General features: G+C 56.2%; 1 protein-coding gene across 2 annotated transcripts in view; it reads left to right on the forward strand.

Annotated features, from left to right (window-relative positions):
• Nucleotides 1–5,622: 5,622 nt before the first annotated feature.
• Nucleotides 5,623–26,859, forward strand: part of NFAT5 (nuclear factor of activated T cells 5) — a gene marked incomplete at both ends in the record, with an annotated part of 56,570 nt that continues 35,333 nt past the window's right edge. Inside the window, one exon of one of the 2 annotated variants that reach the window (XM_084270270.1) lies at nt 5,623–5,716. In XM_084270270.1, the coding sequence (XP_084126396.1) occupies nt 5,644–5,716 (73 nt within the window). Of the gene's footprint in view, nt 5,771–26,859 lie in introns of both variants that reach the window. The other variant, XM_084270269.1, reaches the window with a different exon arrangement.

Here is a 26,859-nt window from a genome sequence, read left to right on the forward strand (position 1 = left end):
GGGCCACTGTAAGGGGTGCTTCATGCACCTCCTGCCTCATCTCTTGGTCTGTGGCTTTGGGAGCTGCTAAATAACTCGTGTTCTGGTGTCCCACAGCAGTGCCAGGCAGTGCAGCTCGGACCCTGGCTCTGAATTTGGATGCCACCACGTGCTGCTGGGTCATGTTGAGCTTCTTGTCCCCCAACACCCCAAGTTCTTCTCAGGGTTGCCCTCCCTCCATCCCCTTGCTGTGCTGGGGGCTGCCCTGAATGCCATGCAGGACCCTTCCCTTGGTGAACTCCATGTTGTTCAGAGGGTCCCACCTCTCCAGCAGCTCAAATTCTGGGCAATGTTTTGCAGCTGGAGCAGGAAAACTTTGGTTGTGGCAGTTGTTTTGCTTAAAACTAATAATTAGTTACAGGTAAGGAAGTGGTGAGCCATGGCAGGCGTGGGATTTGCCCTCCTGTCAGCAGAGCTGAGATCTCTTGCCCCTGACAGCCCATCTGCAGAGCAGCCAAGGGTACAACTGCTCCTGCAGCACATAGGGAGGGCAGCAGGTCGTGGGTCAGCCCTGTGCAGGCAAAGGCACTCGCTTTCTGGGGGCATGTGGGGTGTTCCACAGAATTCAGCCTGTAGCCAGTCACCTGTGGGGTGTTACTAAGCACTCAGGTACTCAGCACGATGCAATTCTCCTCCTCCTGTTGTACGTCCCCTCCTGTGTAACAGGGATCTCTGGGACCCCAGAGAGGATAAAGAATTAGGGGAGCCCAAATGCTGTGGGTGCAGAAGTCGCTGGCAGGGGCAGGAGGCTGCCACACTCTGTTCCTCCAGCCAGGGCTGCAGCAGCTTCTTGCAGGAACAGGATTGTTTCTCCCTGTGTGGGTGCAGCAGCGCCCAGGCTGGGGCCCAGCTCTGTGGGGATGCTCAGCCATGGAGAGCCAGCAGCACCCAGGGAAAGCTGTGCCATTGCTGGGGGTTCTCTGACCATGGCAAGGGCTGAACAGGCTGGCTGCCTCTGGGGAAGGAGGAAAACCTGCGGCTCCTGCCCTGGGAAGGACAGCACTGCTGCTCAGCCCTGGGCACAGCCAGCCTGGGGTACCCAGCCCTGCTCCCCTGGACACGCAGGACCCCAGCGCTGCTGCTCTCTCAGCACTGCTGGGCCCTTCTCCAGCACCAGCTGGGGACACAGAGGGTTTCCTGGCAGTGGTACTGGTCTGGAGGGAATTAATCTGCAGTGAGAAGGGTCAAAATGTTTCACTGGGACAAGCTGCTGGATTGTGTGGCTGAGCAACTGGAGTCTCTCTGGACGGGAGGGATGTGCTGGTGCTGCAGGCAGGTGCCAGCACCATGTGGATCCAGCGTGGTCCTCCCAGCCTGCCAGGGATGGGCAGGGGGACACAAACCCTCTGACACACATCGTAACCTCCGTGGACATTGGGAAACAGCCTTCATGGATGGAGTCTCACCAGCACACCTCTGTTACCCCCTGCTGCTGGGAATCCCTGGCCCTGCCCAGTGCAGGGCACAAACCCACCTGCTGCGCAGTCCCTGCAGGAGGAGTGTGTGAAACACGAGGAGAAACCCCGCTGCACCCGTCTTCTTCTGGCAGCAGAACCCCCCAGGCAGCCTCAGCCTGACCTAAATGTGACCCAGTTCCATTTTTAGAGAGGAGCAACGTTACCACTCTGGAGATGACCCAGGTATTTCCTACACCACAGGCACCCAGGGGGCACACACAGAGCACGGAGGATCCCGCTGCTGCTCTCGGAGGCCGGGATGGCAGAGCTGCTGGGGCTTTATTCCTGGGATGGAACGGGAAGGGCTGTGCTTTGAAAGGCTCCTTCTCTTCCAAACCCCTTCAGGAACATTCAGGGAACCAGCCAACAGCACACAGCAGCTTCCAGACCTCACATGGACCCTTCCCCAGCTGTCAGCCACGCAGCCTGGGCTCCCCAGCCAGCCCATCCCCAGCGTGGGATCTCGACACCAGCATCTCCCCCCCACAGCATCACTGTGTGTCCGTCCTGACAGCCCCACCCCCCGTGTCCATCACGAGGGTGAAGCCAACACCGGTCGGCATCACATGCTCAGCGGTGCCTCTTCTCCAGGGACACCACTAACAGAAATTACTATAAAACAAGTTTCCTGCCAACCTCAGCAGCTCTAATGAGTCAGGAAGCAGCAATCTGGGAACAGGGGAACTGTTGACAGAGCCTAATTATTTTCTGACAGCCTTTCTCCCACAGATAGAAAATAAACCACCTACGTCGGCTTCCAAATCACAAGTGGGGTGAGAATCTCACACAGGAACCTGCTCATCCAACCCCAGGATCCTGGTTCAGCCTCCTTCCCCCTCACCCCCGCTGCTTTGGCAGGGAGAGGAGCTTCGTTATCAGAAGAGAAAATGCCTTTAATGACACAGAGCTGCTTGGTGTGGGGTAGTTACAGTGAGTCCGGAGAGGACAGTGGAGGATGGAGATGTGTGCAGAACGTGTTACCACGTTACACAGACGTGTGAGAAGTGACTCACAGAGCTGCCATCTCAGCCCTGTCCCCAGCCACACGATGCTGCCCCTCAGTTCATTCACATCCCTGACTGGAGCTGAAGTTCCCCCTCTGCCTGCTGAGCAGCAGCCACTGGCACAGGCTCTGGTAGAGCCACGTGAAGAAGAGCAGACACAGATGGGTTCCCCCCCCCCCACCCCCAGGAGCCTGCCCATCAGCAGTTCCCCATCCCTGGACTCCACGGCACCCACCTTCTAAGTCCCTGCTGCAGTGAGAGGAAAGCCCCCCGACAGCCGTGTGCCACCCCAGCTGAGGTCCCTCCTGCACCCACGTTTCCTTCCCCATGGTTTTCCCACTCCACTGCCCCAGTTCAGCTCCTGCTCGCTGCTGCCACCACAGGCACTGCCCGGCGTTTGCCCTTCCAGGACAGTGAAGGTTTTGCCCATCAGCCAGACTCCCACCTGAGAAGGTTCCACGGGGCTTCAGGAGTGGCTCAGAAATCCTGCCCGGACCGGGCATGGAAGCTGGATGCTCACCCGGAGCGAAGGGCACCAGCTGCTCAGCACTCCTCACCCTGTGAGCCTGTCCCAGCCGTGGTTTCAGTGCTGCCTGGCCAGTGAGGAATCCCTTTGCTCCCCAAGAGCAGTGGGGACACCTGCTCTGTCCCTGTGTGCTCCAGCTCATCGCTCCCCGCTCAGGAGCAAGATCTGGTTTTGGCTTCTCTGCCACAGCCCATCTGCTAGCAGCACCTCCCCAGCCCCTGTGTTTCCCTGGTGCTTGGACAGGAGGTGATTGTAGCACAGTCTTTCTTTCTTTTCTTCCCTGGAGGCTTCCCAGGTGGTTGGATTTTGTGGTGCCAGCGCAGGGGCTGCTCCCAGGCCGGGCACAACCCGTGCCTGGCACAGATCACTTCTCTCCCTGGGCTGACAGGTACACAACTGCCAAGGGGGGGGGGGGGAGCTTCCCATCTTTCCCTTCAGCTCTTCTGGATACAGCTGCTCCCCAGGTTACCCCCTTGTTTGGTAAATGTATCAGCTGATCCTTTCAACTCTGGGGTCATCTAATCCCAGCCTGACAGTTTGCACAGTGCCATGGACATCCAGCTCTCCTGGTCTCTCCTGCATCTCCGACAGCACAAGGACACCCTGCAGTCCAGCTGGGTGGCACCTGTAGCCTCCTGCTTGGCAATTCACACAATGTCAGGAGTTGGAAGAGACCTGAAAAGATCATTGTTTCTTTCTTGGAATCTGGGAAGACCATCTAGTCCCATTCTGCCTGGGATTTACAGCTTGTGCCCTCCCCTACTTCAAGCCCTTAGCATCGCTCTTCAGGAAACTGCCCTGCTGGTTTCTGTGTCCTTGGGGTCATGGAATTGCTCAGGCTGGGAAAGACCTTTAAGCTCATGGAGTCCATCTGTTAACCCCACACCAAGACACCACCGTCCCTGAGTGCCACGTCTCGGGGTGAGGCCAGTGGGCTGCTGGAGAGTTCGGGAGGGCTGTGGTCCTGCAGCTGACCGGGCTGCTGAGCCAGCCTCACCTCCCACCCTGCACTCCCCCAGCCCCCAGGTGACGGGCGCTCAGGGAGCCGTCTGCCTGCAGCCGAGCAGTCTGCCTGCCCAGCTCCTCCTGCAGCGGGACGGGTCTCCCAGCTGGAGCCCATCTCGCCGGGCACAAGGAGCCCCGAGCCAAGGTGCACCCGAGGGGCACAGAGCGGGGCTGGGCGCCCGCTGGGCCCGTGGGGCAGGCGGCTGTCCCACGGTGACTGACAGGCAGGGGGGGGGCGGGGGAGTGTCCGATGCGTCCCCCAGACCCCCCGAGCACCGCGGCCGCAGCCGGCGAGGTGCAGCGAGTCTCTGGAAGGTGCCCAGTGGTCCCGGGGAACGACCTCCCTGGGGTGCAGAGCCGGAGCCAGCTGGGGGAGGGCTGGGAGCCAACTGGCTGGCGGGAGGGGGAAACCGGACCCTCGGCCGAGCCCCAGGCGCGTGCCAGCTGTTCGCAGCTCCTTCCTCCTCCATTTTTCACAGCTTAAGCATTGGCCTGGCACCTCCACCCACCGCCTGCCCGAGCCCCCGGCTCCCCACCCCGCTTCCAGGGCGGCCTTTCATAGAATCCCAGAGTCCCAGACTGGTCTGGGCTGGGTTGGGAGGGACCCCAAGGGTCCCAGAGCTCCAACCCCCTGCCACAGGCAGGGACACCAACCTCCAGGCCTGGAGCTACACAAGGTTGCCCAGGGCCCCAGCCAACCTGGCCCTGAACACCCCCAGGGACGGGGCACCCACCCCCTCTCTGGGCAGCCCCTTCCAGCCCCTCACCACTCTCTCACGTAGCTCCGACCTGCGGGTCACCCCTCCCCGCGGCCGGGGCAGCAGGAGGCCTGTTCCCCAGGGCCCCACCGAGCCCCCGCAGCCTCCGTGCCCCGGCTGCCGGAGCCGCGCAGCCCTCGGGCCTCTCGCCTTCCCCTTGGGCCCCCGAGCACCGGCTGGCTCGGGGCCGGGGAACGGCGCCGGCCCGGCCCGGCGCGGCGGGACAGCGCCCGGCCGTTCGCCCCGGGGACACCTTCCCCCGCGGGCCCGCCGGGATCAGCAGCCGCCCCCGGTGCCGCCGCCGCTCGTCCCCCCCCCCGCCCCGTTCTAGACGCTTCCTCGCCCCCCGCCACCGCGGCGGCTCTTCCGGCCGGCGGCGCCCCCCCCTCCGCGCCCCGCCCCCTCCCGCGTGCGCAGTGCGGCCCCGGCGGCGGCGGCCGAGCGCGCAGGCGCGCGGGGCCCCGCCGGGGGCGCCGTTCCGTCGCCGCGTCTCCCCGCCCGCCGGGGCGCATGCGCGGGCCGGCGGCGCTGGGGTTCCTTGTCTGCGCCCCCTCCCCGGCGCCCGCGCAGGCGCAGAGCGGACACGGAGGGGGCGGTCGGGCGCGTTCCGTTGGCGGCGGCCGGTTCCTGTCAGCGGCGGCGGGTGGCGGCGGCGCCCGGTCCCCACGGCGAACGGAGCCCCCGGCCTGGCCCGACCCGGCCCGATCCGCGGCCCCGACGCGCCCAGCGCCGCGCTCGCGCCCGCCGGTGTCTCCCCTCCCCGCCCCGGGGCGGCGGAGGCAGCAGCGCCCCCCTCCCGGCCCGGCCCCCTCCTCCCGCCGCCCCCCTCGCCCCTGCCGGGCCGCGGAGCTGCGATGCCCTCGGACTTCATCTCTCTGCTCAGCGCCGACCTCGACCTCGAGTCCCCCAAGTCCCTCTACTCCAAGGGTGAGTGTGGCACCGGGCCGGGAGGCGGGGCCGGGGGGAGGGGAGGGAGGGAGGGCAGGAGGGGGCCGCCGTGCCCGCGCCGTTAACCGTCGCTAACGGCCGGGCCCGCGCCTCGGCCGCGCTCCCCCCCCCCGCCCCGCCACCGCTTCTCCTCCTTCCCACCCCCCCCACACCCGGCACCGCGGGCCCGGCGGGGAGCTGCGCCCGCCCCGAGCCTCCCCCTCCCCCGCCGGGCTGCGGGCCGGGCCGGGATGCTCGTCCGGCGGCGCCCCGCCGCGAGGGGCCCCGCGGTCCGCGCTGGGGCCGAGCCCGGCTCCCCCGGCCGCATTCCTGGCCCGGCCGCGGCCGCCTCAAGAATGTGTCCCGACAGGTTCCTGCGCTCGGGGCCCGGCGGCGGCCCCCGCGGGAGCGGAGCTGTGCGGCCGCGCCGCAGGGCCGGGCCGGGCCGGGCCGGGGGGGTGGCTGCGGGGAGGGGGCGGGGGGAGAGGGACGCGGCCCCGCTCGGCGCCTGGCTGCGCATCCGCAGGGATGCGGCCGGAGCCCGCCGGAGCCCGGCGCTGCCCGGGGAGCTGGGGACACCGGCGGTGGCCCCAAAGCCGCTCTTTAAGTTTCTCGGCGAAGGGGCTGAGGGGGAGCAGCAGCCTTGGGGAGGGCGCGAACGTCCCGAGCGGGGCTGTGCGAAGAGCCCGAGCCGTGCAGAGCTGGCCCTGAGCCCGGCGGGACCGGGTTACGGGACCGGGTTACGGGACCGGGAGGTGGGGCCGGCCCCGGGCCTGGCGGGGCGGGGGGACAGGGGCGGGGACGGGGGGAGGAGGCCCCGTTCCCACCTGGGGAGTCGCGACCAAGCGAGAATGCGGGGAATGCTCAAAGTAAACGAAGCGAGGCCGCCTGGTGCGCGCCGGGTCCCCGCCGCGGGCGCAGGGGGGGGGGAGCCCCGGGGAGCCTTCCCCGCGCCGGGCGGGCGGACCCGCGGCTCGGAGCCCCGGGGCTGCGGGACGTGGATCTGCCCGGGGTGCGGGTGGGATCTCGGGGGTGCGTGGCACAGGCAGTGTGAAGTCCTTTTCTCCCCCCCCCCTGAAGTGCAGGCAGGTAATGGGAGGTCGGTGCTGTTACAGGAAAGGCTGTAAGCCCCAGGATTCCGGGGGTTAATTGTTACGTGCTCGGTAGCTGAGCTGGGTGTTAGTGCTGAAGCCAAAAGGAGAGAGAAGACTGAACGAATGTTAGCACATCTCCAGAGCTCTGCAACTGCCCCGAGCCGCCACCTCGCTGTGTGGAGACCTGAAACCTCTCCCTGGTGTGTAATCACAGAATCCCAGCCTGGGCTGGGTTGGGAGGGACCCCAAGGGTGACAGAGCTCCAACCCCCTGCCACAGGCAGGGACACCAACCTCCAGCCCTGGAGCTACACAAGTTTGCCCAGGGCCCCAGCCAACCTGGCCTTGAACACCCCCAGGGATGGGGCACCCACCCCCTCTCTGGACAGCCCCTTCCAGCCCCTCACCACTCTCTCTGCAAAGAACTTACCCCCAGTCTCTCCTCTCCCCCTTCCCTCCTCCAGCTTCACCCCATCCCCTTGTCCTGCCAGTCTCTGCCCTTTAACAAGCTGGTTCCCCTCCTGTTTCTCTGCTCCCTTCAAGGATGGGAAGGCCGCAGTGAGGTCCCCCCACAGCCTTCTCTTCTCTTCTCCAGGCTGACCCAGCCCAGCTCCCCCAGCCTCTCTCCGTAGGGGAGCTGCTCCAGCCCTCTGAGCATCTCTCTGGCTTCTCTGACCCCTCTCCAACAGCCCCACATCTTCCTTGTCCTGGGGCCCCAGCTCTGGACACAGGACTCCAACTGGCTTCAGCCCCACCAAGGGGAAATGGGGCAGTTCTCCTTGAAAAACACAGGTGATGACCCCCCACCACAGCTATCCTGTGTTGCACTGGGAGTTTGAAAAGCCTGTGCTGTTGAGGTAGCCTGTAAAGCACTGAAAAGAAAAAGGTTCCCTGTAAGTTGGAAAATTTCTTTGAGGATTTGTGCTTAATTGAGCAGAAGTTGTGGACCTGCCCATCTCACCGTGAATCATCCAAATATTTTATCATTAATGGAATGGTTGGGTGTCTGTTTCAGGAGGGAAAAGGCCCTCAAACTGATTAATCAAGAGTTCAGAGCTAGAACAGGTCCAGAGAGGGATGTTTGAGGCTCGGGCGTGACCCTGTGAGCCCAGGATCCAAACAGGAGGGCGTATGGCAGGGGTGTGTAAAGCAGTGAGTGGCTGTGAAGGGGTTAGAGGGAGATTTGCCTTTCACATGTTGCTGTAAGAAGAGGATCAAGGAGCTGGGGAGTTGAAATGCAATTTAATTTCAATGAAAATTGAGAACAAATGATGCACTCTCAGTGTGAATAATGAAGGGATCCTCTGTGCCCTGAGGTGTGTTAGCATGGGCTTGAGCTGCAGTTAGGAGGAGGTACTAGTGGTATCTCCTCCATCACAACACACTCCAGCACGCTTGTTGATGCTTTTTTTTCCTAGATAGTTGCAGATAAACATCCTGTGGACAAATGCTGTGGATCAGAGCAGGAATCCAACTGAGGAGATAAAGGGAACGGTCTGAGCGCAGCGAGAAAGCCACAAATATGCATCTGAGATGAGGGTGTGTGGGGAGCCTGTAGCTGCTCATAGCTGCTCTCCTCCTGGAAGCACAGCTACCCTGCAGATCCGCATCCAAGGCCTGGGTTGAACTGGGGCCAGTAACTTCTCCTCTGGGCTGCATTCCTGTGTGTGCCCCGGGGTGGCTGTGGGTTAGCGGTACCGGTCTTGTGAGTTTGTTGGTGATGATGGCTTGGGGTGGTGTGGGAGTGAGAAGGTTACAGCAGAGGGAGAAGCTTCTGAGGTTGGAGTGATCTTGGGAGTAGCAGAGTTCTTCTACCAGCTTGAGTGAATTGAAACTGAGGTGGAAGAGCCTTGGTGTGCTGGCTGGAATATGCTCACCTGGCTCTAGAAGGGGAGTTCTGTTTGGGAACTCTGGGGATCGAGGTGTAGCTCGTGCTGGTGTAGCCCCTGTGATGTGGTTTGTCCCATTCCCTGGGCTGTGTGTTAAAGTTCTGGCTTGTGTGTTCACATTCCTTTCAGAATGTTAAGCAGAGCTGCTGGAGGTTCACAGACCTGAGGTGGAGTGGCCCAAGAGAGAGTCCTCCTTTTAGAATTCAACTTATTTCTTCTCATTTCTGCTCAATAAATGTGGTGGTTTTGTTTGAGCATCCAAAAAGACTTCACCTCCCAGTTCTCACCTGTGCAGGTGAATTCCCACCTCATCCCCTGTCTTCTCCTCACCTCTCTGCTGGTGCCAGCTCTTAGTGACCGGGCAGTGAACGGGCCTGGGGAACCAGTCACCTTAAAACTAACTCAGCTTTGCCCTTCTTCCTTCTCACCCTGCACTGAACAGGGGTTTAACTGGGTGAGTGTCCCTGTTTGCTGTGGGTCTTTGTGGATGGTGCTGACTCAAGGAAAGGGCATGTGGAAACTAGCAGTGGGGAAGGGTGGGACTGTGCCTTGAGCAGCAGTGCCAGCTCGCCTGGCCTGAAACGATAGTGAAACTGGCCTGGAGATGGAGGCCTCTGGAATATCACTGGTTATAGCTGGTGAAAAGAATCACAGGGGCTGGAAGGGACCTCCAGAGCCCATCGGGTCCAACCCCCTGCCAAAGCAGGGTCCCTGGGACAGGTCACACAGGTCGGTGTCCAGATGGGGCTGGGATCTCTCCAGAGAAGGAGACTCCACACCCCCTGGGCAGCCTGTCCCAGGGCTCCCTCACCCTCATTGGGAAGAAGTTCTTCCCCATGTTGGTGTGGAACTCCCTGTGCTCCAACTTGAGCCCATCACCCCTTGTCCTGTCCCCACAGACACTGAGAAGAGGCTGCCCATGTCCCCCTGTGTCCCACCCTTCAGCTATTAATAACCATTGATCAGATCCCCTCTCAGGCTTCTCTTTTCCAGGCTGAACAGTCCCAGCTCACTCAGCCTTTCCTCATAGGGGAGATGCTCCAGGCCCTTCAGCATCTTTGTAGCGTCCTTTGGACTCTCTCCAGGAGATCCCTGTGGAGAACCAAAGTGTTGGTTCCAAGGCCTGTTGCTGAAGCTCATCCCCAAGCTCCTGAGGAACTGACTTAAAAGGAGGAAAAGGTCTGAGCTCTGTAACTGTTGCAGAAGGAAGGCATCTCCTCATGAGAGAGAGAGAGAGAGGAAAAGTAGGTGGTTTTTCTAATCATGTGGAGAATGTTTAGAATGTGATAGGTTCCATTCCCATCTTTACATAACAAACTGCCCTTTCTGAAATAAAACAACCCAAATGTGCACACGAATTAGTAATGGAGTAGAAAAATCACTGGAGCATAAACCCTAAAACCTCCAGGCTGGTTGTTGTGTGGCTGGGCATCATCTGCAGCACTGGGGCACAGCTCGCCCTCAGAAACGGGCAGGGGTGGGAACCTGTGGTTAAAGCAGATCCTCAAGTGTCAGGTGCTGCATCTGTGCTGATGACATCTGGGATTAATTGAGCTAATCCATTCATTTTGAGCAATTAGAGTAACGTGTGTGTGTGTGCTGGTGGAGCTGTGGTGTGGTACTGCAGCAGGGACCGTGAGAACTTCCATTCCCCCCTCCTGGTTTTGCTTTACTCAGCTGAGTGACTGAAAACTCAGCCTCTCTGGAACTTGCAAGCAACAAGAAGAATGTTTGTAGCCTCCCAAATAGCTCTTTTTGCCCTAAAAACGTCACCCAGCCACAACTCAGGTTCCCTCCGTGCTGGGAGAGTGTGTGTGTTCCCTGAGAGCTGTTGACACACCACGTGGGGTTTGGTGAGGGGTTTTTTCCTACCAGAAGGTTTTTCTTTCCATGAGCCAAGGGATGGTTCTGGTTAGTGCCTGGATTATCCACGGGGGATGGAAGGGGTGTGTTATCAAAAAGGAAGAGCCCTGCTTTTAGTTTTGAACTTCAGAATGAGCAATAGTGGGGTGTAGGAGTTGGAATAATGCTCAGCTGCCTGTTGCAGCTCGTGGAAGGTGCTGGAGGAACAGTGTTGTGTTGGGGATGGGCTGTGTACGTCCACCCTCTGCAGCCCTTCCAGCTGCAGTGAGTGGGGTGGATCCTACCAGAGCTCCTCAAAGTCCCTGTCAGCCTCATGAATGGCCACTGCTGCTTTGCCTCCCACTGCCCCATTGGCTTTAAGGCCAGAACCCTGGAATCTCTTGCTGCAGGATGGGTACTGGTGTGGTGCTGGGGGCAGGATCCCCAGCCCGCGGCCCTTGGCGCTGTGATGTGGCTGTTGCAGTGAGGGTGCTGTTCCAACAGCCTTCTCTGGCTGGCTGGTCCTGTGCTGAGCTCTGGACGGTGCCAGCACGATTGTTTTTTGTGGCTGCAAGATGAATGGAATTAGGAAACGGCTGGAGAATGGGGATATTGTCCTGGGGTGAGGGTTTTCCAACGCCCTGCTGCTCCCACGTCTGGTTTGCTGCACCCGTGGTGCTGTCAGGATGAGGATGGGGTGTCGAAGGCTCAGGCTGACTGCTGGAGGAGGAGGCAGGTGAGGTAGAACCCCTAAACTGGCTCTGCCCCGGGGAGAAACGCTCCTCCTGTTGTGCCTGCTGTTGCATTTGCTGGGTCTGTGCTCTTGTGCCCAGACCCTGGGCTGGTTTCTTGGGGATCAGTGTGGGAATCAATTTCTGGAGCTCAGGAAGCTGGGCAGGGTGCTGCAGCCCCTCTCCTGCTGCCAGGGAGGTGGGAGGCTGTGACACTGCTCCTGCCTTAGGTTCCCCTGCTGCCTGCTTGTACCCCAGTGTGAATGTGTGGGGTGGATCCAGGAGCAGAGGAAATTAGGAGCTTTTTTTTTCAGTTCTAAGACCAGTGAGATTGTTTCCTTGTCAATTTTCCTGGCTTTGAATCCTTTCTTTAGCTTTCTGAAAGCTGGAGAACTTTTCTTTTAGAGAAGCTCCATATGTTACCCCTTCTAATTTAGACAGTCACAGAAACTCTAATTGGAGAGGATATAGTTAGTCCCATGGAAGGCTGTGAGTATTGCAGTGAGGAGCTTAAACAGGACTTGATGGAGTGAGATCTCAGCATGAATCAGAGTCATAGAATGGTGTGGGTGGGAAGGACTCCTGAACCCCCCAGAGCCCCCCTGGCACGCACAGGGACACCCCCCCAGCGCAGGGTGCCCCCAGCCCCATCCAACCCGGCCTTGAACCCTGCCAGGGATCCAGGGGCAGCCCCAGCTTCTCTGGGCACCCTGTGCCAGGGCCTCCCCCCTCCCCAGGAAGGATTTCTGCCTCCCAGCCCCTCTCCATCCCCCTCCTGCAGCTGAAGGCCATTCCCCTGGGCCTGGCTCTCCCTGCCCTGGGCACCAGCCCTGAGGAGGAGAGGAGGGTGCTGCTGGATCCTGCAGGCCCTGGCTGTGTCCTTCCCTGCGGTCAGGTGGCTGGGGTTCACACTTCTGCTCCCAGAATCAAGTGAGTATGCTTTATGACGTTGTCTCTTAATTCAGCAGTGCTGGAGGGTCCTGGGGACCCTGGGTCTGAGCTGCTGTGCAGGGATCTGCTTGCAGGAGGGTGTCAGAGGAAGATGCTCTTTCCCAATACTTTCCACCCACCTCCATCTCTTTTTTTTCAGCTCATCACATGTCTCTTTCATACATGGTTGTGCCACTCGGCATCCCTTAAGCTTTGTTTTGTTCTGGAAGGTTCTTTGTGCAGTTCTGACACTTGTTTTGAGATCTGGAAGCTTTTTGAACAGGACAATGTCAGGAGGTGAGAGTGCTCATGCTTCAACTGCTGCAGGACCTGCCGTTGTAGCCCCTCACAAGGGGAGTCTATAGGATGTCTGGTATAATCAAGAAGTGAAGGGTTTGTATTTCCCAGCTTGGAGGTGAAGGTTTTTATATATATAAATATTTTAAATCAAGTCTGATGGTTTTAAATACATTTTCAACATCACAGTTACCTGCTGGGGTCTGTCGAGTAAAAACAATCATCAGCCTTGAGCCCTGGTCTTCTTTTTGCCCTGCTACACAGAATCCTTTAGTTTTAGGTGGAAATGCTCCTCTTTTGAGCTGCAGGAGAGGGCAGGGTGGCAGTGCTCCCCAGCCTGGCTGGCCTGAGCTCCTTTGGCCGTTGGGGATGGTGGCAGAGCCTGGCAGGGCTCAGGAGCGGCCAAAGGGCGGGTGCAGTAAGGTCTGTATCACCTCTCTGAGGTTTATCACATCCTTATCTCCCCTGTGTTTACAGAAAGAGTAAAGTGATGGGGTTGGATGTGCAGATAAGTTCCAGCTTTCTCATCAGCCACTTCTTGTGGGAACAGACTGAAATGAGCTCTGGGCTCCTGCCTTGAGCTGCCCTGTGATAGTGGATGCTGAGGGAGTAACATCTGAAGTAACTGCTGGTACCCACAGCTCCTGGTGCTTCAGCAGGGTTTGAAATGGAAATGCTCAGCTTAGCTGATGGTGTTAACTGGGGTGGTTCTGAGCCGACTGTACCTGAGCATCCCTGCTCCAGGCTAAGAGGAATGTCACTATTTACATAAAGATGCTGTGAACAATTGTCCACCCAGAGCTTGGGAAGGTTCTACAGCTGCTTTGTGAATAATCAAGAAGAATTTCAGGTCACTTGACAAAGTTTCTGTAACGGCACCTTGTGCCAAAGTGATGTTCTGATGCCAAAGCTGGTTTGAGTTGTGCTGAAGTTCTGGTGGTTTGGTGAACAGCAGGAGGATGGGCAGCAGCTCCCAGCAGGATGACATACATTGGAGAGAAGATGATTTGAAGTTTTCCAATGCTGGAGTTGCAGTTAGAAAGGTGATGTGACAAGCCAGCCCCTTCAGGCTCTCCTCCTCTCCAGGCCTGATCTGTCAGGACTGTGTGTCAGGTTTGGGGGTTGGGAAATAAGCTGCAGAGTTCAGTAGCCTCTGTTAACATCACTGGTTGGGCTCCACACGTAGGGGACTGTGACCTACCAGTGACTGCTGGCTGGTGGTGGCCACAGCAGCTGCTCTGTGTGTGGGGAGTGAGAGGGTGCCTCAGTTAAGATGACTCTCCCTCCTGGAGGATGAGCACTGGGGGTGTTGATGGCAGGCGTGACTCCTCCTGAGCTGTGTGCTGTGCACATCCCTGTGTCTGAGTGACACAAATCCTGCTAACAACACGTGTTTCCCAGGTCAGGAATGAGTACCTTTGTGGTGAGGCTCCTCTGTGTGTCTGTGTGTGGTTGTTTCACTACTCAGGCTATAGCAGGAGGGTCTGAGAGTCAAGAGAGGAATGAAAAGATTCGAGTCTTCGTTTCCAGCAAGAAATTCCACAGTCCAGTGGTGAAGAAACACTCCTTGCTTTCCACTGGAAGTTTGCTCTGTCTGCAGTTTATTGCTGGGAATGAGGAGGGCTCCTGGTTTAAAATACTTCAGTGTGCTTTTGTTTCTGAGGTGGGAAAAGGGTCGCTGGGCTTGGAACCTGAGTTCCCACTGGAGCCGGTTCACTGGGGTGGTATGAGGACATCTCCTGCTCTCGGTTCTGTGCCGTAAGTAGATGCATCAGAGCCCAGGAGCCCCATTTAGGTTAAATGTCTGAAAAGATTCGGATGTCCCAGTTGTGCAGGGGGTGGAGGGGAGCAGGGGGAGCACTGCTGGAGGCAGCTTTCCAGCCCAGCTTTGTGTCACAGCTGCTGAGGTTGGCAGAGGCCTCTTGGGACCATCGTACCCGAATGCCCAGCTCAGGCTGGGTCAGAGTGGTGTGTGTGCCTGGGACTGTGTCCAGGGGGCACTACCTCCATGGATGGAGCTGGATGGGCTGCAAGCACCCTCCCAGCCTGTTCGGTGATTCTGGGATAATTAGGATGGAATTGAATGTGTTTTAGTTGGTGCCCATTGCCCCCTCTTGCCCTGTCCCAGAGAAGACCCTTTCATACACAGGGGCAGGATCCCCCTGAGCCAGCTCTTCCCCAGGCTGAGCAGTCCCAGCCCTCTCAGTGTCCCCTTGTGTGAAAGATGCTCCAGGCCCTTTGTCTTCGTGGCCCTAAGTGGATGTTGGTGTGAGAGCTCTGACCTGGTTTTGCTGTTGCTGGGGTGGGTGTGAGTTCCTGTATGGGAACTGTCATGTCCAGTGTTAAGCTGCAGCCACTTTCTTACTGGGGCACTGAGTCACTTTTCTTTTGAGTGTAGCTGTTCATATCCCAGCAGCCTGTAGGAAATGTACACTGGGATATGTTCTGTTCTTGGGTCTGCTGAATAGATCTGCCAGGTTCCCCACTGACTGGGAGATGGGATGGCCGTGGTGTTCCCTTTGAAAGGAGATGATGCCTGCTTAGCAAGAGCCTCTTCAGTGGTGACTTCCTGGCCACTCCTGGAGGTCTGTGTGCTGGGCACTCTCATCCCTTCAGCCACTTCAACTCTTCTCTGCTTTGGCAGAAAAACAAACTTGGATTTGTTCCCAAAAGACATCTGCACACCTTGTTTTTTGCCTGGTTCTCCTTGGGACCCAAACCCCAGCTGGGCTGGGGCTGCTCTTCAGTCACACGGGCAATCGTTTGGCTGCTCATTTTGTGGCCTGAAAGGATTCAGTTCAAGCTTCAGTAGTTCAGTGCAGTTATTTGCTGCCTCTTTAGTAAAAAAGGTGCTTCTGGAGGTGTGGTGGCAAGGAAGGGATTATATTGTTTAGACTACAGTGAAGCACTTGCCGTGCAGGTATTTCAGTGCATCACTACAATAGCCCAGGAATTCCTTTAGGGAGATTATGAACTTTCTGCTCCTGAGCCAATAAAGCTTTATTGTTACTGGATTCAGCCCTCAGACCTAGAGGAAAGGTGGACTGAGTACTCTGGGTGTGTGAAACACACACCTGATGGGATGTTAGTCATCTGTTCAAGAAACTTGTCTGGGATGGGTTTATTTCTCCCTATAGGAGACCAGTAAGGAAAGACAAGCTAATTGGGCTGAAGAGACTTCAAAGCATAACAGAGTATGGCTTGTGAGGAGCTGGTCAGAGCAGCCCAGGTCTTTGGGGAGTGGGATAGCCTTAGGTGAGGGGTGCTGGGATCCCCCAGAACTTTTGAAGGTACAATGTGTTCCCCCCAGGTGTGATCTTTGTCTGCATGCTTGCACTTATCCCCAGGAACTCCAGCTCTCATGGGCTTACCTTCTGTTCCATTGTCTTTCCTTGACTCAGCATCAAGCTTTGGCAGGTACAAGGTGTTGCACACTTTAACTGAAGAGATTTGGATGAAGGGGGTAGGATATGAAGCCCAGGAGTGGTACAGCATGGATACAGAGATAGGAGACACCTGGTGCAGTGGCCAGGCAGCAGTTTAAAACAAAGCACAGATCCTTTTTTTCCTCTGCACACCATTTAACTGTGGAAACAACTGGCAGGAGCTGTGTGTGCGAAAAGATCAGCGAGAAGCTGTTAGGTTTGTAGAGGATGTATCTAGCTGGGGAAGCCTGGGAAGCAGGGAGCTAGTCTGTAGAATTTGGATGGTATTCTAATAAAAATACACTTCTAGACTTGCTGGTTCTTGTAAACCTCTCCCCATAGCTTGCTGCTATCAGAACAGATACGGGCTTATCAATATTTGGTTTGACTCGTTACAACCTCCGCTGCGTTTCACGTACCGTGGCAGCGCTGGAGCAGCTACACCACCGGTGCCTTGTTGCTGCTCTCCCTTCCATTCCAGTGGGGTTTTAGTTTTTAGCACAGAAATGAATCTTTTCTCCACGTTTTTGCTGTTAAATAGTTGGCTTCAGTTCCCACTCATCTCCCGAGAGTCCTCTCTGAACATATTTGGAGAAGAACTTGGTTAATGCTTTCAAACCTGCTTCTCCAAGCAACTTCCCTCTCTCTTTGCTTGAGGAGCTCCTGCCTGGTGCAGTGTGGACATGCAGGGTGGCCTGTGGGTGAGCGTGCCCCTCATCAGCTGGATCTCTGCTGGAGGGAGCCTTGGTGTGGGCCGCACCGCGTCTTACAGCAGCGGCCTGGACGGAACCGTCGCGCCTTGTGCTCGGTGACTGTGGATGTGGAACAGATGCTCCCCATAACACGTTTCTGCTGCATCATCCAGGCTGGCTGAACAGGATTTTATTTATAATCTTCTCTTTCCTTTTCTCTTCTCTCCCCAGTTCCCAGCAGAACGTGTTCACAGTAGCTGCTGGGAGAGCCCAAAGTGGCAGCCGGCTGAGCGGGTGGCCTGGGCCTCGGGTGTCGGGCTCCGAGGGGCCTTGGGAGTGGGAAGTGTGTGTGACGCATCCAGGCTGTGTCTCACTGCTGCCCGTGGCTTCTCACACTGGTGCAGTTCAAGCTCAGGATCCGGGATCTTGTCGTGCCAGGGAGAGAAGCTGGTGCGATGTGAGAGGCCCCAGCTCCATCGCTTGCACACACACGCCTTTCACGTGCCCCAGCAGTGAGGGATGGATGTCAGGCGTTCAGCAGAGCTCGCCTCTCACTGTGCCAAGGAGTAGTGTTTGGTAAACATTACCTTGAGTTTGCCTTTAAGAAGTATGTTTATCATCAAACATAGTACTCCTGTGATAACTAGAAACCAAAATGATGGTGGAGAGCACAGATATTGTTCAGTTTTGGGTAATGATGGAAGGAAATACCTTCTGATGCCAGGAGCTGGTTAAACTGAGTAAAGGGAGCGAGGTGTGAGGATGGGTTGTGGGCTCAAGGTGCTAGACATCATGCCAGGAGTTACTAGGACGTGTTGAGTCTCCTGAACACAGCCTGTACACCCGGGCTTAGAGTGGAATGAGTCTGAGAGGTGGCTGCAGTGCATCAGAAGCCTGTGCAGACACCTGTGTGCTTCAATTCTGCCAGGTCAAGTACCGTGCTAGAGCCTCAAAAGAAAAAAGCATCCATTTGTCACTGCTGGTGGTGTGTTTCTTGTTGCAGGAGTCAGAGGAGGTGAAGAGCAACCCCACTGGAAAAAGTTGTGCAACCTACTGAGGCTGAGAACCATTGTTGGGAGACAATAGGAAATGGCAGCCAGGGGAGCTCCTACACAACCAGCAGAACTGGCTGGAGCGCCCGGTACCTCCGGGTCTGTGGGCACCAGCAGTGGTGTTTTCAAGGGGTTGAGCAGTAGCTGTTCCTGATGGTCTTTGCTCACGCTGCATTTGGGTTTCTTTGAGTGCTGGAGACATCAAGTCATCCCAGTGACAGGCTGTGAAGGTGGGGAGGAAACCAGCTATCCTCACAATGGAGTTTAGTGTCCTGGCACGTAAAGGCAGGCCATTGTCACAGCAACTGGACCTGCAGGTGTTGTGTGGCAAAATGAGGTGATCTGAAGTCCTTCATGGAATTTTCATACCTATTGTATTTGGGTTCTTTCCAGGTGTAAGCTTAGCTCAGTTCCTGCATGCTGCAAGATTAAAACACAGCAGCCTTGGATTGATTTCTGTTTTAATTCTTAAGGTATTGTGAGCAATAGGATTTCTTTAATGTCTCTTTTTTTTTTCCCCCTCTTTCCATTTTGGGTTGTTTATGGGATCAATGCATGTCTTCATAAAGCCTTTCAGATACGTTGCTGGAGGGTTTCACTGTGCACTGTTCTGCTCACCTGCTTGCCGTGCTGTCAGCCGTGGCCCCTGTGGTATTCAGGGATGTCTTCTGAGTTCCTGGGTCTCTGTCTGGAGTTCCCAACTGGAGAGGCTTTTCAGTAAGTCAGTACTGGTCCATTTCTCGAAGTGACACTTACTAAATAACATTGTTCTCTCTTTGAGATGTGTAAAATTGGATGTGAACAAGACACAGGATTTATACTGTCTGTCTACATTTATTAAAGTACTCTTTGGGCTGTGAATGGGGAGGGCTGAAACACAGCCAGGAAAGCTTTATTTGATATTTGGATAAATGCCATAAATAGAATTCAGCTAACACATGCTTTTGTCAGTTGTTGAAATCCAACTTTAAAAGGATTAATTCCTCAGCCCTCCCCTGCTGTGCAGAACCCTGGCCTTTGGGATGAGCAGCGTGTCTGGAGGTTGGTGCAGTACTGCAGGAATGGGCTTTTTGGTGAAGTTACAAGTTGCTTGTGCAATCCCCTTTTTAACACCATGGGTTTTGGTGGTGTTGGTGCTACTTGGGCTTTAAAAAATGGCAGAGCCAAGTTTTGGCTTTCATTTTTATTCTGAAGTTCCAGAAACCACGATGCTGTGCCAGTTTGATGGTTACTGGTGTGTTCCCAGTCATCTGCCTTTAAAGCAGGAGTGTCTGCCTCTCAGCAAACTCCCCTCCCCTCTTCACCAGATGCTGTGACGTGTGTTTTGGTGTTGGAGTGTCTCCCTGTGCAGGCAGGAGCTGGGTTTGCCGTGTCCTGTGCCGGCTCTTCCGAGTGGATCTGCCCCGACACAGCCCCTGTCCTCACCGAGCTTCCAGGGGCAGCGGCATCTGCCGCTCCCCGCGCTCGGGAACCGTGTTGATTTAGGGTTTGCTGCTTTTGTCTGAAGCCAGAGGGAACTGGAAGGAAGATTTTCTGTTTGGCTGTGTAAAACATCCCTGTGTACACTGCAGCTTCTCTGAAAACCTGCCACTGTTGCTGCAGCAGCAACGTGGTTCTGCCAGTGTTGACAATAACAGGAGCGCTGGCAGGAAGGCTTGCTTCCAGTCTGCTGCTGGGAGAAGATGACTGGTGCTGGAGCAGCTCCCCTATGGAGAGAGCCTGAGGGAGCTGGGCTGGGTCAGCCTGGAGAAGAGAAGAGAAGGCTGTGGGGGGACCTCACTGCAGCCTCCCCGTCCCTGAAGGGAGCAGAGGAACAGGAGGGGAATCAGCTTGTTAAAGGGCAGAGACTGGCAGGACAAGAGGGATGGAGTGAAGCTGAAGGAGGGAAGGGTGAGAGGAGAGATTGGGGGGAAGCTCTTTCCAGAGAGAGTGGTGAAGGGGTTGCCCAGAGAGGGGGTGGGTGCCCCATCCCTGGGGGTGTTCAAGGCCAGGTTGGCTGGGGCCCTGGGCAGCCTTGTGTAGCTCCAGGCCTGGAGGTTGGTGGTCCTGCCTGTGGCAGGGGGTTGGAGCTCTGGGACCCTTGGGGTCCCTTCCAACCCAGACCAGCCTGGGATTCCATGATTCTACTGCTTTCCATCTAGAGATGCTCTGGATGCTGCGTGGCTGGAGCAGGACCATACAGTTCCCTGCCACTGACCCCTCTTCAGCAGTGCTACTGGAGTGATGGCAGCAGGATGACAGTGGCAGGAGCTGTACTGTGTGGCTGACATACCCTCGTTTGAGAGCGGTGTGAGGAACTCTGCCCAGGCAGTGTTTGTTGGGGGACTTACTCAGGGTGTGCTCACGTGTGCAGGGACAGTAGGATGTAGTCTGTATGTGTTTTGGGTGATGCTGTTGACTTAGACCCGTTCCTGTGTGCGTTCACCTTGTTCTGAGGCATCACAGACATGATGTGAACCCACTGGTTTAGTAAGTGTACCCAGTGGGTTGGGCACAGGCCTGCAGCCTGGGTGTGAGGAGCTCGATCGTGCCCTGCTGCTGGCTGTGGAGCTGGGTTCTTCCCATGGCTCAGTTCCTGGGTTTGCACAACCAGGAGTGCTCAAACCAGGAGCTTTGTAAAGCGTTCCAAGGTGTCTGCATCGAGGCAGTGAAGCAGCGTGGTGTCCCCTCCTCAGCCTCGCTGTGTGTAGGCTCTTTGATGCTCCCTGGCTCTTGCCAAGCTGTTACACATCAAATATTCTTCATCCTGTGAACAGTCTCTGCATTTTATCAGTTCTTATCCATGCTTGAGTAGGGTCTCCCCTCCTCGCTCTGTGTGATGCTTAAGCCTGTGTTCAGGGCTCTGTGCCTCCTTTCAGCCATCGCTGAGCGAGCCCGTGGTACTGAAGTAGCAAAGACCATGGGAAATACAGAAACTGTGTCTGTAACACACCATAAATCCTCTTTTGACAGATACAAAGCAAAAGCTGATTGATTTTTGTCTGTTCTTTCCTTCTCCCAAATCTTTTCTGTAACTCTGTCATATAAAATCTCAGCTGTGCCTTAAGCAGAGCTGTGGTTCCCTGAGGCTGTGGGGGATTCTCACTTCTGCAAGTGAGTTTGGAGTTCAGATGGAGCATTCAGAAAAGCCAGCTGACCACTAAAAGACAGGGAAAAACCCAACCCAAAACCTCAACAGCAACAAACCCAAACAAAGCCACCGCACTGGAGTAGAAAGTACTTCAGTGGTCACCGGTTCGGCTGGCCTGTGCCTATCTCAGCCTGTTTCTGTTCTCTTTTCATGTGCTGGGCTGTTGTTTCTAGTTGCCTTTCTCTGACTCTCCAAGCTTCCTGTGTGGAGCTGCTGGCTGAGTCCCTGTTACCGCTGCAGCTTCCCGTCCCTGCGGGCCCTGTCCCCTGCCAGCTCGTGGGGCAGCAGCTCCCAGCACGCTGCTGGCTGCAGCCAGGTCCCCTCTTTGCACAGAGGTCTGGGTGAGGCTCTAGTAATGCTTCACCTCACTAACTCAGAGACAAAAAAGCAGCAGAGTGACTGTATTTTCACTGCAGGATGAACTCTGGTGAGTCCTGGAGTTGCTTCTCCCAGTTCAGCCCAGCTGGAGCCAGAGCAGCCCCTGTGCCGTCTCACAGGGAGCTCCTGTGTCGGTCCCGAGGCCCCTCAGACCTGTCCTCTGTTCCCCGGGCTGCAGTGACCCAGCAAAGGCAGCTTCTGCAGGAGGACCTGCTTGGGGCTGGAGGAGGTGTGGAGGGAGCGAGGGGGCTGTGGGGAGGGCCAACAACTGAGGGGCTCATCAGCTGGCTCTTAGAGGGTGTTCCTGGCTTCAGAGAAGCCCCACACCCAGGCTTTTGCATGCAGAAAAATCCACGTGGTGCTGGCAGCTTGTAGCAGAGCAAGGCTTTGGTTAGGTTTGTATTTAGAGCCAGTGTAACACCCTGTTTTACCCCATCATTCTCTACAGACTCTTTGTGAGTGAAGCTGTCGTGGTGGAACTGGTGGCATACAATTAACCCAGCCCCTAAATGATGTTTGTCATAGACACTGATTAGAACTTCAGGTGAAACCATCCACAAGGTCTTCTGGCAGATTGCAAGGCCTGGCTTTTCCAGGTGTATCCCCTCAAAAGGATGTCTCTTCCTCACATATATATATATATATATATATGTATATATATGGAAGGTACTGAGTTGCACGGGCAGTTTTAATCACACAGCTACCTTTGCAGGGAGGAGTGACCAGCCCTTGGACACTTGGAACCTGGGTCACACAGCTTTAGCCCAAAGTGGTATCTGAACAGGATCAGACCAGCACAGTGAGTTGTCACACGTGTGTTTGGGGACAGGCTGAGGCTGTGTGCTTGGCTGGGGATGTGGTGGGATACAGACACCCATATTCTTTTCTGTGTAGAGTTTCTTCCACTTGCTGAGGATGTCTGCTCCACGTTTCTCACCTCCTCCTGGGCAGCAGAACTACTCACAGGTTCCTGGATTTCTAATTGTTTTTAATCTTAGCTCCATATAAACAGCTCTCACTGCCTGTCTGCTTGGGTTTGGGGGTTTCTTTCTTGATCAGCTTAGAGTACATCATTAGCAGAGATTTCTGCTTGGATGCTGCCAGCTGATTAGAAGAGTACACCAAGGTTTTGTCTAATCTCTGGTGTGACTGTCATGTGCTGCAGCAAGGAAATGGCCTTGGAAGCAGCAGCCAAATCTGGACGGGTATTAAAACATGTGGAGGAGAGCGAGTGGTATCGGTGGGGATCAGATGGGCAGCTGCTCAGGGCTGGGGCTTATTAAAAGACAAGGATTAACTTTGCTGCTGTTCCTGAGGTTGTAGAAGTGGGAAGGGATTTCCAGGATGTTCCTACCCTTCAAGGCAAAAAATGCCAGCTGCAAGGGGGAAATGCCCCCCTGCTGCCTCTGCTGCAGGCAGGTTCTGGTTCTCCTCCCATCTCTGGATCCAGCGCTCCCACATCGTTGCTGTTTGGGCAGGGTGGCTGCCCTTACCTTGCAGCCCAGGGATGGAAGGGGTGCTGCCAAAGAAGCCCCCAGTGTGAGTGGTGAGGTGAAGTCAGAGGAACAGGTCACCCTGGTGGAGCAGACTGGTGGGCTGAGGGTGTTCCAGTGACCTCAAGGCTGGGCCTGAGGGACCACCCACCCAAAGAAGTGGCACTGGTGCTGGAGGTGCAGCTGGGTTAGGGGATGTCTGACATCTGTGTTGCTCAGAGGAAAACTAGCAAAGAAAAGGGATTTTCCACATCAGGACCAGAAGTGGACGTGGAGGCTGTTTGGTGCAGTGGAAGGCTGGCTGTGGCTGCAGGCAGAAGCAGCACTTCTTTCCTGGGTTCCTTCTGGGTTCTTAACTTCAGAGAGTGGGGAAGCACTGGTGGGTTAACTGGCTCTTCTCCTGCATTTACACTGACTGAATAAAGCGGAAAAAAAAAAAGGTGTGTTGGGGGAATTACATCCCCAGAGAGCAGGAATGGCAGTTCTACTGGCTGTCACTCTCAGTCCTGCTGCAGGATTCTGTGGGGCTGTAGCAGTCTGGAGTAATGACCTTCTCAGCTGGTGACACCAGTCTCCCTCTGTGTCAGTTGCAGCCTCATTTGTGGGTCAGGGGGAAGTTCCATCGAGTTCATAACTTCTCTTCCAGGTGTGGAAGCTGTGTGTGGCATGGCTTTGCTTCTGGTACAGGAGAGTGGCTGGTGTATCTGAAGAGCCTTCCACAGTGTTCAAGGCTTTTGGCAGAAGGAGGATGTCTCCTCATCGTGGGTCAGCTTGCTGCTGCTTTTAAACATGGGTAACAGGTATTTTCTGCTGTGTCTGTATCTCTCTGCTCCCAGCGTTGCCAAGTGCTGAGTTAACTGAAGATGCTCTTTGGTCAACAGACCAGAAGGATCTCTGGGAGCTGCTGGCAGGCTAGGAAAGCTCACAGGAGTTGAAGGATGGACAGGTTCTCCTCTAACATCGGTCCTAGCATGGTGTGAGTTAATAAATAAGGCACCAAACTACTGACATCTCAGGTCTGGATCTCTGCAGCTGCAGTTCCTGGGGAGGTGCAGCCAGTCAGTGCACACTGACCTGGTGTTGGCTGCTGCTCCGCGCCGGGCAGCCGCGTGAAGCAGTGTCCTGAGCTGGCAGGGGGATCAAAGTCAGCAGCAGCTGATCTCAGCAGGGAGATTACAGGGGTGGGATAATCCCCTAAAGGGCACTTGGAGAAGTTTGACACTGGAAATACTTTGTGTAACTCTGCCTTTCCCCATGGGTCCTTGGTTTTGGTGGTGGAATTTGGGAAGCCTGGGTTAGGTGGTGAAGCCTGGCTGAGGTGTTTTGATGACAGACATGGGATTTGGAAGCTTCTTGCAAATAGACCATCAAATAAACCTAAAACTGCAGCAGAAAGTGTCATACACTGTGTGTGCACGTGTGTGAAACATGGTGCTGGAGGTGAGCTGCTGGATGGGAGGCAGCACTAGCTTTAAATGCAGGGGAGGGAAGGTCCATCCTCTGGGGAAGCATCAGTTTCCTTGCCCAGCTCTAATCTCTCTGGAATTTGTCAGATTTTGCTTTAATGCTATTTATAGCAGGGCATATGTAAACATTGGCCTGTGTTTAGGTGAAAACACAAAGTTTCATTTGAAGTCTTGACTTGTGAAGAGCAGGTTTGTTGCAGCAAGATTTCTTAAAGGTACCCAGGCAGCTTCAGGTTCCTCAGGGAAGTGCTGAGATGAGAGCTGCTGGTGATCCAGCCCTCTGAAGACCTCTTCCAGGCTACACAGCTGCCTCTGTTCTGAAGAAAAGCTGGGAAGGGTGTTGTTTTTTTTTTTCTTCAAGTTTGGATTTGACCTTAAACTGCTGCCATGTGTTCACAGAACCCCACAGTGGTGTGGGTGGGAAGGACCCCCATGGCCCCCAGTGCCCCCCTGGCACACACAGGGACACCCCATCAGCCCAGGGTGCCCCCAGCCCCATCCCACCCGGACTTGAGCCCTGCCAGGGATCCAGGGGCAGCCCCAGCTTCTCCAGGCACCCTGTGCCAGGGCCTCCCCCCTCCCCAGGAAGGATTTCTGCCCCCCAGCCCCTCTCCATCCCCCTCCTGCAGCTGAAGGCAGTTCCCCTGGGCCTGGCCCTCCCTGCCCTGGGCACCAGCCCCTCTCCAGCTCTCCTGGAGCCCCTCGAGGGACGGGAAGGGGCTCAGAGCTCTCCCCAGCAGCAGCCTGGGCTGAGCCAGCCCAGCTCTCCCAGCCTGGCTGCGGAGCAGAGGGGCTCCAGCCTTCCCACCACCCCTGGGGCTCCTCGGGCCTGGCTCCCACAGCTCCATGCCTTTCCTGTGCTGTGTTAATCCCTTGGGTTCGATCTCTTTTCCTCTGGTGTGTCACCCTCTACACCTCCTGTGTTTCCCCTCGCTCGTGTTTGGGACTCTGCAGTGCTTCTGCTGCTGGGTGGGAGGGATGTCTTGGGGTGCCAGGAAAGCAGAGAGGGAGATGGTCCTGGGAAAAGGGAGGGGGCAGGGGGGGCATTGGTGGTGGCCAGCACTCTGCTGCCTGTTTTGAACCCTCGTGGTGTTGCCTGTTCTCCTCTGTCTTCCCTTGGCTGCACCTCACCGCGACTTCCGAATAGCAGTGTCTCCTTCCCTCCCAGAGCTGCTCCCCTCTCGGATTTACAGCCTCTGAGGCCGGTGCCAGCTGCTCTTCCAAGTGCAGGGCTCATCTTCACCCCTGGGTGTCGTGTCCAAGCGTACTGGGGTAAAACCAGAGCGTGGTATTGCTGACCCTGCTCTGAGTCGCTTGGTGTTTCAGCACTGAAGCATGAAATTAAAGATCTGCTCTTAATGGTCTTGTGATCTTTGGGAACGGGCTGCAGTGCCCATGCTGGCTCTTCCCCCCCTCCTTACTGTATTGGCAGAATTACTCACAAAGGGTGTAGTTGTGCTGCAGTGGATTAATGCTGGAATTGTGTGTCCCCAGAAGAAAATACGTGGGGGGAGTTTTGGATCCCAGCATCCCTTCATGGCACCAGACTGGACAGGACCTGTGTCATGTTTGAGAGTTCGAAATAAATTTAACAAGGAAAAACCCCCCAACCAGCCCCAAGGCTGCTCTTTAATGGGGAGCTGTGGGCAGTGAGGCTTTGTAATGAACCCCAAGCGCCTCATGTGTCACCCAGAGTTCGGGTGAGGAGCAGCTCTCTCCTCAAAGGGGAGCTCTGAGAGACAGCCGAAAGGAATGAGGAGGGGTGTGTGCATGTGCACGTTCAGCTGTATGTACCTGCACACACACACGTGCTGATATAATCCCTCTGTCTGGGGCCCTCACCCAGCACGGGCACTGAGCAAGTTGCCTGCGGTCTGGTGGGTGTAGGAGAGCTGTTGGGATGAGGCTGTGAAGAGGCTGCAGCAGCTTTGAGGGTGGCAGCAGCCCTGGCTCGGGCACAGCCAGGCAGGTGAGTTCCCCCCTGGCTTCAGGGGGAGATGGCTTTTTGTCAGCAAAGCTGAGTGGGCACAATTTTCCATCCAAGAGGTGGTGATGGAGAGACCCAGGGGAGGTAATTAGAGTGTGGTGGCCACCAAACATCTGCCCATGGCTGGGTGTTTGGAGAGAGGCGAGCTTGGCTGGGCAGCCAGGTACTGGGGATCGCTGCCTCAAGCTGCTGGGCACCGGTGCTGGGAAGCATGGGGCTGTCTGGTGGGGAAGCACCCACTCACATCCTAAATGCATTGTTTCTATCTGTGCTTTTCATTGCTGGGGCAAAATCTGACCCTTTTTTCCTTTGGCTTCTTGAATGAAGATGCTCATCTTAAAGAATAATTGTTCAGCTAAAAGCAGACCCCTTGGATCTTGTGGTTTCCAACTGCTGTGTTTTGTTTGGAGAGGTTTTTGGTGTATTGATAGCTCTGCTGTTGAGAGCTCTGCTATTGATAGCTCTGCTCTCAGGATCGGCTGAGCTTATCAGAGCTGCTCTGTGTGGAAATAAGTAAACATTTGCTCTGGAAACTGCTTGGGAATTTGTGGCTCCCAGGAGCTTTCCCAGCGTGATGAACCAGCCCCACGCGATGCGCGGCGCTGGCTGCGTGTCTGTGCGTGCAGGGTGTGGGGCTGCTTGGCAGCAGGAGTGCCATGGCCAAGTCCCCTCTGCATCTTTGAGAGACCTTCCCTGGGCTGTGTATGAGGGCTGGTCCCTCTGCTCTGGGGAGCAGAG

The sequence above is a fragment of the Gallinula chloropus genome, assembly GCF_964237585.1.
Source record: "Gallinula chloropus genome assembly, chromosome: 13".
Taxonomy (NCBI): domain Eukaryota; kingdom Metazoa; phylum Chordata; class Aves; order Gruiformes; family Rallidae; genus Gallinula; species Gallinula chloropus.